Source organism: Charadrius vociferus, unplaced genomic scaffold (genome assembly GCF_000708025.1).
Source record: "Charadrius vociferus isolate BGI_N301 unplaced genomic scaffold, ASM70802v2 scaffold220, whole genome shotgun sequence".
NCBI lineage: Eukaryota > Metazoa > Chordata > Aves > Charadriiformes > Charadriidae > Charadrius > Charadrius vociferus.
The window spans coordinates 876,563-889,663 of record NW_009646506.1 but is presented as its reverse complement, the minus strand read 5'-3'; the positions used below and the strand labels follow the sequence as shown (position 1 = coordinate 889,663).

General features: G+C 40.8%; 1 protein-coding gene across 1 annotated transcript in view; it reads right to left on the bottom strand.

Moving 5' to 3' along the window:
- The window catches only part of HMCN1 (hemicentin 1), a 214,230-nt gene that overhangs the window by 200,619 nt on the left and 510 nt on the right, over window positions 1–13,101 (bottom strand). The window contains exon 2 of the mRNA XM_009884504.1: window positions 12,897–13,098. Coding sequence (XP_009882806.1) covers window positions 12,897–13,098 — 202 coding nt within the window. The remainder of the gene's footprint in view (window positions 1–12,896; window positions 13,099–13,101) is intronic.

The following is a 13,101-nucleotide window of genomic DNA, read 5'->3' as shown; positions in this document are numbered from 1 at the left end:
ATTGCGAAGCGGCACTCACAGCTGGGGATCAGAAAAGGCCATAATGTCAAAGAAGAGGGAAGCAGATAGCAGTCCAGAGCAGTAATTTTTTCATCCAATACAGCTACACCTTTAAGAAAATCTATGTCCACAGATTCCGCCAGAATTTCAGGGAACAAAATATCAGAGTCAGTTGGTCCAACTCAGACCCAGAACAAACTCCAGAAATGTACTTGCTCACATGGCCAATACGCGCAGTGAGAATGATACATGTCCTTGCTGGCACCTTCATTCGTGCTAAGGCAAACATCAGCCATCAGACCCACTGAAAGCAGCAGGGGAAAGATTTCTCCATCAGGTCCTGCACAAACCTATTTGTGGCCAACACAGCACTTCTTTCAGAGCAAGAATGTGTTGCCTTTAGCAGCAACACATTTCATCACCAGGATCCAGTCTGTATATGCAAAAGATACTGCAGACTGCCAAGAAATCTTGAGATAAAGGAGGGACACCAAACCTCTGAGGGAAAAGGGTCAATGGAAACTTTGAGGAAGGGATGGGCTGAAGGCAGAGAAGAAGAAGATAAAAAGATGTGGGAGTCTAACAGATTAGGAAAGAAAGGAAAAGAAGGAGTAAACATTTCAGGGACAAATAAGTGATTTGTGGCTTTGTGGTTAACATAGAGGACTGTGACTCTGGAGTAAGTCACATGAATTCCTTGTGCTTTGATTCAGCTTATGTACAATTTAAAGGGGGAAGACATGACCAAAACAACACAAACTAAAAAACCCAAAACACCAAAAAAACCCACTCATCTGAAATGCCCTAAGACACCACAATGTAGGCTTTTAAGTGGGATGCTGTTAAATTAGGAGGCAGCACTCCTGGACAAGCACCACTGCCTAAGCACCATGTTATATTCTCCAAATGCTGTAGGAAAGCAGTCAAAATGTTATCCCAACCAATGCACACCATGTCTTGCTTCAGCGGTCTACCAGGGGCTATGCTGGGGCTGGGCTTTGCCTGTGTCACTTGCTAGGTACCAGCAGTACTTCTGATACCCAAACTCTGGTAAAAGACAGTATTTAATGTGTGCACAGTTATGCTAAAGATCTCTAATTAAAACCACACTACTATTGTGTTGGTGCTGGACAAGCTAAGCAACATAAAACAGAAGAGAAGTGCCACAGTGCAAAGTGATTTGCCCAGAGATTGACAGCAACCATAGTCAATGATACTATGAGCAATAATACAATGAGCTGCCTGGGTGCTCCAGCTATTGCTCTTTTACTTAAAACTATGTGCTTGCCTAACCATTTCACCTATTTACAGCCTACAAAAAACTAGCTCTGACACAGTAGTTGTAAAGTCACGGTTTCTTGAGCATTTTAGTAAATAGAAAGATAAATTACTATGGGGTTATAAAAGAAACTACAGTATTCCTAGCTTTCTAAGGCAGAGGACCTCATTTTTCCAGCACAACTTTCCTCCTCTTCTGTTCCTCAATAAATTATAAGTGCAAAAGCATACTAGTTCAGTGAACTAACTAAGACCTCACTAACTAAACAAAAAGCTCTGTCCTTTGGAAAACAGACTCGGACATACCATTGTACAGCTTAAGAGAACTCAGGAAATGTTTCAGTGATATTCAGCATCCCCAGAGACACTTAACTTCAGCTCATGAAAATACACTGGTGTCCAAACCATGAAAATTACAATGGCTTCCTGCTTACACCCTCCACTCCCCAGGCTATGAATCTAATTTAAACAAGATGGCAGGAATCCAGCAGTAACCTATAGTCATAGATTAGAGCTGCTATCCTGAGCAAACAGACCAGACTTTTAGCTGGGACTACAGCAACACAAGACATTCCTTCATTTTCATTTAATTATGCAAATCCACCCCCCACTCACTTCACTTCAGCAGGGTTTTTCCAGCATGAAAACCTGGGGTCCCATTCTGCTTCTGGTTACATCTCATTGCAGACAAGCTCTTCTGCTTGTAATTTATCCTATCATTATAAAGCTGATATTGGGAATTTGGCTCTACTATGTATCAGGCTACATTAAATTGTCTTTTAGAGCTGTCTTTGTATTTCATAGTCCTATGGCTGGGAAAAAACAGCAGAGGAAGGAAGTTTTACAGCTCCTGTGAAAACAGTGAAGCACTGAAATACAGAGATAAAGCTCACTCCCTCTCAATTGCAATTCTGCAACAGGCTCTGCACCGTGAGGGGGCCAGCTGCCTTCCACAACAGCCAGCTCATGTAGGCACCTTGAAGAATAGTTTAAAATTCTCTCTGCACAAAGCTCACACATCGAAGTTTATTTTGGGAGTCCCGTTATGTAATACACAGGCTCTGAACACTTATGTGCTTGATTCATTGTACCTAATTTCACACACTAACTGTTGTATTACCAAGAGCATATGGTAAGGAAGCCACTATTCCAGAGTGAACAGATGAGACCGCTAATAGGGATACATTACTGAAAATAAATTCAACACTTTCAATTATCTTTTGTTGCATGTAATGTATGCAGCTTGTTGGCTTGGTGTCTGGGAACATGTCATTTTCAAATATGCATATATTTTACCAGTAATGTTTTGCAGACTGAAATCTGTGGCAAAGTATACTTTAGGAAAAGGGCTACAACTTGAGCAGAGCTGGAAAACTGCACACAGCGTCTCTGTGAAGAGGAGTACCAAGGATGCCAAAGAAAATCAATATGGAAGAGTACATGGGATACAGAACAATAAGTTAACATATCTTCATAAATACACACAGCCTGTTTACATTTGCAATACACAGTAAGTGTGTATCACAGCCCCCATTTGTGGCTTATCCCCACAGAGATTATCAATCTCCTGCCTGCCAGTATTACTCCTTTAGCTTGCACAGAAAGGGTCTCTGCTGAACACCCAAGGTTTAAATCCTGCTGACAATCTGCGGTAAGGGCAAATGAGGTGTAAGACATTCTGATTAGCCACATCACTAGGCATCCACCAACACACTACACAAAGCAGACCCACAAAAGCCCCTCAGTTTATTCTGGAGCTGCCTGCACAGGCTGCCTCTGGAGCATTACTCAGTTTTAGCTCAAAATGTCCTACCAGGGGAGGTTCTTTAGCAGGGCTGAAAGTCTGGGATCACATCAGAACCAGGGAGGACATCATCACCTACTTCCTCATGTGAGCTAAACTCATCTGAGCACTCAGTATGCATGTGGTAGGATGACAAGCAGTGTAAAATATAATATCTCAGGGACTATTATTTGGACAGTCAGCCCCAGAGCAGGAAAAAGTCAGAAAGCAGAGAGCCTCTCACTTGACTTCATACCTCCTAAATTCAAGGCTTTAACTGATCTAACCTTTGCTCCCTCTGCAGCCAGTGAAAGGAAATGAGACCTCCAAAGAGTATTTAAAAATTCACAAGTAATGAAATGCTCCATAAAGGTGCCAGTTTCTTTTTGTGAATTACAAAAAGAGCCTTTGGGTAGCTAATGTCTCAGCTGAGGTTCTTCAGTTAACTGCCTAAAGTGAAATAGGATGAATCCTGTCCTCAGTGTCATGGCTTCATGTATCTTGACATAACATGATCCCATTCAAGTATTTCAGGGCACAAAGTCATTGTGCTTCTTCTCTGGCAAAAACAGGGAAAAGTTCAGCTCACTTCTACATTTACCAAAGAATAGATTGCACATGTTCTTCAAAAGGCAGTAAGTTTAACCATAGACCACAAGGGATATGCATGACCTAAACCACTCTGATCCCACTTAAAAATGTATCATTGCAAACTATTCCTTTACAAAATGCAAATCTTGGATGCAGAGTTTACCCAACAACTGCATAGCATGAATACACAATAGGCATAACTAAAGGACCTCACAGATCAGATATGAGACCAACACACCTAAAACAGGAAATCCTAAACACTGGCAATAGTTATAAAAAATTATTATATTCAACAATGTAATTGTTGAATTACAGTTACGCATTCTCCCTGGCAGTAATAAAGAAAGCATATGAAGCAGCCAATCCAGAGCACATTTCATTAAATCCATCCTATTTCTTCTAAGAAAACTGTTGATTATCAAGGCATGGTGAGCTGATCAAGTAACACCATCAGTCTTTTTCAACAGAGAAATTGTTTTGCCATTTGCAAACTGAAAAACATATGTTCCAAATATTTTCTCTGATGTATGCATCTCCTTGAAAACCAAAGCCCACAGCATATGCCAAAAATCAAATCGTCAATTGGAAAATATATACCAACTGGCATCTGAGGACTTTCTCCATCTAAAGGGTTCCTCCTGTCATTTTTTAGGCCACATTCAAAATTCATTAAGTAAATGAAATATGTGCTCCTTTTTCATACTCCTTAAACCATCCTACCCAGACCCTCAACTGACTGAATTGAATCCACTCTAGTATAAATTCCAAGCAGCCTCTAATACACACACAAAAAGCGTAAAGCACAAGTTAGAAAGACTACAGAGACACATACCTCAAGTCCACACAGCATAAAGGAAATAGCTCTGAGGTTCCTAACAAGTGGGTACAGCAGGATGAAGAATGTCGCAGACGCATAACAAAGCACCAACCCAACATAAACTCCTTTTGCTCACCGTTGATTAAGAAAAGTTCAAGCACAGTTTGTACCAGCAAATGTAGTCCCATCACTCCATGCCCCCCTACAGAGGAACAAGTATTGTTTACCCTCCTGTAGTTAACACGCAGCCCAGCTCTGTATCACATGATGTAGAGCTTTGTAAAGGCACGTGAACCTGTCCCTGTGCCTGATCCAAATCAAGCTGGTACTGCAGGATGGTAGTGCAGCACATAGAGCCAGGATTAAGGATCACAGCGTCTCAGCTTCAGCAGCCTTCAGTTCTAGGGGTTTTCTCCTTCATTCTCCTCTGAGAACTCAAGCTCCTGTCTTCAGTAAAGGCTATTGATTTCCCCACCACAGAAGGCATTGCTTTTCACAGTTAACTTCTAGCATTGCTGCTTTAAAAGAGCAAGATTGGCATTTCAAGAGACAAATGTTCTCTGGTTAGCCCCCTTGTCAACTTCCCTCTGTGTATTTCACTGACAATTCATCTTTCAGTGAACACTATTGCCTCAGTTAAAGTGAGATAAAGATGTATATAATATTTATGCCTCCTTATTCATTTCATTACTCTGCATTCTCAGAAAATAACTGTTTTATCCAGATGAGAAAGAGACAGGATATACCAGTCTTGGGGAGGGACAACCTAGTCATAGCTTAAAAGCACTTGAGGATCTGCATCAAATATCTGCTTTTTATAAAACATTAGAAATTTGATTTGTGGGCATTTATACCAATTTAAACCATCATCAGAATTTTCTCTTTTCTTTCCGTACCATAGAGCTCCCATCAGGACTCATGGCCAATGTGCCCTACTGTTAAAACAATTATTGCCATGAATAGGATTAACTCAGCTTCTATACATTACTTTGCGTGGAAACACAAGCTACTGCAACTTTTGAAAAATAAATTGAAAGTGGAGGGAAGAAGAGGGGAAGGATCATGGAAGAAGTCAGAAGACTACAAATTCAGCTCTTACACTGTTGGCATCTACTTCCTTCCCACTGCTCCCAGTTATCAGACGTTGCTACCTTAGATGAGAGCAACTATTATTCCTGCTTCACAAGGAGGAGAGGGTGCAGTCCTCAGCTGCCCAGGCAGGCAGACAGCTTTAAGAGATCCTCCTTCCACACAGCATTTCAGAGGGATTAAACCATATTCACTGCTTGGGTAATTCAGGACATGGTGAAATACACTGTGCAGCCACTTTTTATCTGGGGAAAAGGTTCGCTGTTTTTTTTCAGTTTAACTGGCACCAGCTTGATCACTTTCTAATCTGGTTCAGTATTGTGATATATTTACTTTGAGATCAATTGGCAAATAGTTAAAGTAACAGAAATAATGGGGCAGCAACCTCTAATGAGAAATCAGGGACAAATCTTTTTGTGCAGGACACCAGCAGTTGAAAGACCAACCAGAGCTTCATACTGGCCCTGTGTGAATTTGTGCTGCTCTTTGAATGTGTGTTTTGTGATGTATGCCTACACTTCTATACTGGTGTCCCCGAGAACAGTGATGAATGGCTTCTCAACAGGTTCAGTTCGCTGCATATGATCTAAAGACACAACTGTATCTAGAGTGGAAGTTACAGAACCTACACACCACTCTTCCCTTCTCAGCAAGGTGTGTGATCCTCTAGCAAAGTCTGTATTTTGCTATCTACTAGTCTTCAGAAAATAGAAGTAAGTGATCTCGATGACTCCGTTAGGACAACAATAAGGTTTCAAAACACTCATTGCACATACAGTCAGTACGGTTATCATAGAAGTTTCAACAGAGATGGAAAATATCTGTAGGTGCTTTAGACTTCATCCTTATTAACTTGGAGTTGTTCATTATTATAAAGTATTGGCGACTGTCTTTCAACTGATAACAGTAACAATAAAACTTAGCAGTAGTAACAACAATAAAGAGGCAGTAGTTGAGCCTTAAGGAAACAGAGTATTTTTTTTCCTGCTGAAATTTTAAATGGTGAAATAATAAGTAATAGTAACACTTCAACAGTTATAGCACAAAAGGGAAGATTTAATAGTTATTATGCCCAGTGCTGGTTATCATTTGTTTTCAGACATACCAAGGCCGCACTGAAGTTGTAAATTTACACTGTGTCTCCTAAGACGTGAAAGAAAAACTCAAAACTTGGATGTGCGCTCATTAATGCTGTCACTATATATCTATAGAAGTCCAAAATAAACCAAGCGAAGAAAAACCTTACACAACCTTCAGTTTATCTGATGGGATTTTCAGGCTTGGGGAAGAGTGGCTGGAAAGCTGCCCAGTGGAAAAGGACCTGGGAGTATTGGTCAACAGCTGGCTGAATATGAGCCAGCAGTGTGCCCAGGTGGCCAAGAAGGCCAATAGCATCCTGGCTTGTATCAGAAATAGTGTGACCAGCAGGACTAGGGAAGCGATTGCCGCCCTGCACTTGGCACTGGTGAGGCCCCACCTCAAATACTCTGTCCAGTTGTGGGCCCCTCACTACAATACAGACATTGGGGTGCTAGAACGTGTCCAAAGAAGGGTAACAAAGCAGGTGAAGGATCCTGAGCACAAGTCCTATGAGGCATGGCTGAGGGAACTGGATTGTGTAGTCTGGAGAGAAGGAGGCTGAAGGAAGACCTTATTGCTCTCTACAACTACCTGAAAAGAGGTTGTAGAGAGGTGGGTGTTGGTCTCTTATTCCCAAGTAACACATGATAGGACAAGAGGAAACAGCTTCAACTTGTGCCAAGGGAGGTTTAGATTGGATATTAGGAAAAATTTCTTCACCAAAAGGGCTGTCAAGCATTGGAACAGGCTGCCCAGGGAAGTGGTTGAGTCACCAACCCTGGCGGTATTTAAAAGACATGTAGACATGTTGCTTAGGGACATGGTTTAGTAGTAGAGTTGGGAGTGTTAGGTTTATGGTTAGACTTGATGATCTTATAGGTCTTTTCCAACCTAAATGATTCTATGTTCCTGTTTCTTTAGTAAGACTAATGCCAAGACTTGAAGCGTTTCTTCCCCCACACAAAGGAACCAGTGGGAATCCTGAAGAAAATTACCTTCTTCATCAGGCTGTACCAGAAGGACCATTCAACTTCTCCCAAATGGGAAAAGGTTTCAGACAACCGATTTATATACATTCAGCCTTTGCCTGAAAATTTTAATAGACACCCATAAATCTAAGAGTAAAGCCTGAGGCCAAAGACCTCAAGCGACAGACAAATGCAAAAGAGTGAGTGCAGTGTAACATGTTGGAGAAAAGCTATCAGGAGAGGCTGAGGTAGGAAACCTGCTGTTTGAGTGAAGGGGCAGTGATACTGTTTACCTGTAGATACAGAAACAACAAAGTGGTGGCTCATAGTGGGAAGGCTGGCCATGCAGCCACAGCAGTTGAATTAAAAACAGGAAGAATTTTAGCTGAGCAGGTGTGGAGTTTTCATTGCTACACTCAGAGGACAGTTTATTCTTCATCACTTAGAAGTGCCTTTTTCAAGGCAGACATTAACACATAAAGGAAAGCTTATACTTCTCCATTTCTGCACACAGCTTTCCATCTCCCTTTATTATCCACTTGTATAACTACAATACTTTTTATATCAGGAAGTATGAAAAATTTTAATTCCATTAATAGCCTAATTTCAATTTCTTATGTTTCTCCTCTGGAAAAAAACCTATTATTTATTCTTCATTGTAACTTCTAAAAAAAAACCCCAACTATCAAACCTGCAAAAACCAAAGTTCTCAGACCTTTCATATGACCTTCTGAACTTGTTCCAAGCTAGTACGTGGCTCAGTAGCCTAACTGTTGTTATGGATATAGCACTGCAAGTCTGTTAAATAAAGGTGACCCCAGGTTATAAAGTTGAATATAATTACCTACCATTATTCCATCATATAATCAGAGCTTTACTCTCAAAAAGAGGATTAGGATCAAGAAAAAAAAAAAAAAAAACGTAATTGTATTTCTAGTTCTCCTACACATTTACTACGTGACCCTAGGTGGATGACTTAAATTCAGTACTATTGTCCCATCTGAACAAAGAAGTATTAAGGTTTCCCCTCTTCTCACATAGAAAATATGTTGCCTATCTCCTTTGCAAGAAAAAGGGTTAGGAGATGCTTGTATCAGAGATTTGTAGACATGCAGAGTATTAACAGACAAATATCATCCCATGCACTAGGAAGCCGCGAGGTTACGTATTCCCTTCATTTTTCTTGTAATTAAAATTAATTACTGGAGTTTGGTCTATAAAATAGTCATTCACACTAAAGAAATGCTTGATTAAATCATGCAGAGTCAAAGTTATTACTGGTATAATTCCACTAACTTTACAGAAAAATACTAGGGATGAATTTGTCCTCTTAGGCTTATTTTCCATTCCAAAATTCCTTAATGGCATAAAGCAAAAAATAGAAAAGCTGGCCACAGACATTAAATCAAGACATTCTGAGTTCAATCCCATTTCCACAGTATACAATGGGAGTTAGTCAGTACAAGATCAGGACCCACAACATGCAAAAGCATTTGCTGATCTTAAGCTTTAGTTCCAATTCAAAAATTTCCTGTGCCAACTCTTCTTAATTTGGGGGATTATTTTTTTTTTTCCTCTTTTTTTTTTTTCTTCCCCCGCCCCCCCCAAGTTTTTCCATTAAACAGGAGTCTGGCAAGAGACCTCTTTGTCAACAGCCCTTTTCACTATCTACAAAACTTCTGGGATCATGTTTAGGCATTGAAAAACCTCAATAGAAAAATTCCTGTAATCTGTTAAAGCGTTGCACATGCTTACACATGAAGCGGAATTCAAAACAAAAGGCTTTTGCAAAATGGAGATCTCAGCATACCACCAGATGGTACAGCAGTATCAGAATGTGAAACCCATTACAAATTTTTTCTGTAGGTCACAAGTCTGGGCTGTGCCAAAACCTCAGGTTCGATACTAAAAAATTTAGTTGTTAATTAGGAGTGTTTTACCAATATACCGCAGTGTGAGCAAAATTCCATTGCAGTAGTCATAACTACATTTAAATCTACCATCAAAGACCACAATGTGTTGGCATACAGCATTAACATGCAGCACTTTGGTAACAATGTAGTCAAGAAGAATATAGAAAGATTTTTAAATAACTCAAGTTATTTATAATTCAGATGTACCTTGTGTGATGTCAAGGACCCTGCCAAGACAAATTCTTGTATGGTTTTGGTGAATACACTCTCCTTGTCAACAACTCTTTATCGTGCTTAGAAAGCACTTGAGCTCTTTCACTAATCAGTACTAATCAAGCAGTACCGCAAAATGAATGACTGAGGCACTGTTCAGCATACACTACGCAACACAAATTAGGAGAACAATGGAGTTAAAAGCCAAATCCACAGCAACTTTCCATTGTAATTACCTATCAATAAAGAGTGTATCTGGATCAGAACAGCTTTATACAACGAGAACCTCCTTGGAGCCAAGGTCCAACTGTATGTTGCACACCTTGTAGAAAGTCCCGTTTGCCTCATCGATCACAGTACCTCACAAAAACATCAGGAAAATTTGTCTCTGGAGTACCTACATATAAAGCTCTTTTTTGAAGGAAAAATTATCAGTTGAGCTAATAATCAGACAACTTGGGGGGAGGGGGGAAAATAATCTCATGCTCATCAATTCAGTTGAGCAGTCTTCAGAAAGAACACCACTAGGTAAATGAACTGGACACTGTGAAACACAAGCCAAGCAATATTTTTTATTAGATTTTTGAGAAAAGTTACTTCTCTATAGATTCAAAAACAGATGTTGAAGAAATGGTCACAACAGTATTTCTTTTCAAGTGCCTAGGCTTGGTCATCATCAGATATAAGATACAAGATTACCAGAAGTCTCAACCGCTATATCCGTAAAACTCAAGACACTGGAGTGAGGTGTGTCCTTCTAACTCTAAGAAAGATGTAGAGAAATAGTTTTCAGAAATTAAGACAAAATTAAGTTTAAAATTATACATTCACCACTTTCAAACAGCTTTATGACCTCACAAGTTATCCATCACGCTAAAAAGTAAGGCCCTTTCCGGCTGTGTAGGGAAGTCAGACTTCCATATAGAGACATGTAACAGGATACACCAATATACGTTCGCCAGCACTTCTTTGTTGTATAGGTCAGCTCTCTGCAAGTTTAAGTTTCAGTTACTCTACTGAATGAAAACTAACATTTGCCAAGGACAAGGATCTCCTGCGGAAAGCAAGGGAATGGGGGAGAAGGCAAGGAAGCAAGAAGTCTGAGAGGGGAAAAAATGTGAATCAAGCAGAGGAAGGTGGCAGTGGATTTCTTGCTAGTGAGGTATGTACAGAGCACGAAGGTGGTGGTACAGCAAAGCACGATTAAAAGAATCTGTCAGTAACAGAAACAAAGACCCTAGAGAGCCAATGAAGCAAGAGGGTCAGAGAGATGGGAGAAAAGGAATGAAAAGGAGAAAAACATGCAGAAGAAAAACTGAGTAAGGAAGGGAAAACATGTGGGATGAGAAAGAAAAATGTAGCTATTGAAACAAAGGATTTGAAAGTGACCTGTGCTGAAAGCTAAGCACTGGGACTACTAGTGATATAAAAGCTGGAACTTCTTTCTACTGAGGATGCACAAGAACAAAGGAACATCCACACAAACCTGAAAACTAAAGAGTGCACCATTCAAGACCATCTTCTTGCTCTCATTGTTGGTGTAGATACCCAAACCCTCTGAAAAAGAGAACTATACATTCTTACAGTGAATCACTTTGGTGAGCAGAAAGGAAAGATGTATAAGGTGTGATTATGGTGATAAAATAAAATCAAAACACTCCCACCCCATCATGTTGATTTTCTGACCCATCCAAGGAGAAAGAGCTCCAAGAAGAGCTACCAGCTTGATTTTCCAAAAGGATTTAAAAGAGTTCTAGGCTCTACACTAGACCAAAATCTTTTCCTTCTTGCTTCCTTCTGTGTCCTGATGCCTTAAGTCCCATATGTTTGTTCCATAAAATAACAAAAAGGTAAAGTAGGAAAAAAAATTTACATCAAAGGTGAAAACACTAAGGTACATAAACAGACCCTTTTGTGGTAGGATACTCTGATATCACAATGATCAACTCCTTAGAAGAAAAGAAATAGAGAATCTATGCAAGCTTATAGATAACAAAACAGCAAAAGTTGCAAAGATTAATTTTTCTTTAATTTTCCAAGCATTTGGTTTAAGGTATTTATAACAATAGCAAACATATATCTTGTAGGCAGAAATATCTATGACTAGGGAAAACAGAAGGGGGTGTCTGTTTTCATTTTTATGACATCCCTGCAAAAAAAATTGAACTCTTAAGAATTGACTTCTGGAGTATCATATTCTGAGATATTCCATGGAAACTAGAACTAGGAAGGTAATTTTCAAAGGCTTTTTCCACTCTTTGATTCTTTTTCCTTTTTTTTTTTTTTTTTTTTTTTTTTTTACAAAAGGTTTTACTGTATAGTACAGCACACATCACCAGCCTGGGGCATCCTGTTCCTATTTCCTCCTCAAGCCACCAGAAGATATTTGACAAGGAAAGAGGAAGAAAGCCAGAGAAAAAGAGATAGGAAGGGAATAGAAAACAGATGCTGAAAGAGAGTAACACACAATGCACAGCAGAAAGAAAAAAGGTAAAACGAGGGAAAGAAATAAGAACACAAACCAAAAAAACACACCATGTAAAAGCTTCTGGATCATTTCAGTGCAAGCTTCTGAATGTAAACATGGGACAACAAGCCTGGAGTAAAAGTGCAACTGCATTATGTATGTTCATAAGTGTACTCCCATAGAAGGGCACTGAAAAAACCTGAGTAGCTTCGTTACCAGTATACGTGTTCTCTATTAGGAGAGAGGGTCCCTGAAGCCACTTCAGCTCCTATTAGAATTATTAAGAGAAGTATTTGATCCCCTAAACTACTCTTCGGTGCATACAGTGCACATACAGTGCGCTTCAGCTTATCCTGAAGGCTTTTGGAAGGTGTGCTGATATTTGTCTGCACGGAGACAGGGAAGGGGGTCAGAAAACCTTACCGTAGCGGAGAGACCCGTGTGGCAAGCACGGCTAAGGTGCCACAGAAATACTTACGCTCCAGTCCCCTGGAAGCGCAGGAAACCCAACCTTTTAATCAAAGCCAGCCCCGAGCTGGACAGACCTCCTCTGCTGTCCTGCTCGGGCTCCCCGTCTCTCCTTCCCGAGCCCGAGCCCACCTCGCCCGCTGCCGCGCTCCGTGCGGCGGGACACGGCGGCGGAGCCCCCGCGCCCACGCCTGGATCCCGCCCGGACCCTCCAGGGTGAAATCCCTACCTGGATCGTGGAAAGGCACCAACGCGAAGTTGTAAAGCGGTCTCTTGGGTCTTTTCAGCGACGTTTCCAGGATCTTGGATGCCCCCTCGATAACTTGCACCAGGTCGTCGTACATGGAGCCGGTCACATCAAACACGAACGCCAGGGTGGAGGCTCCCTCCGGCACCGCCTCGCCGCCGGGCTCGGGCGCAGCGCGGGGGCACAG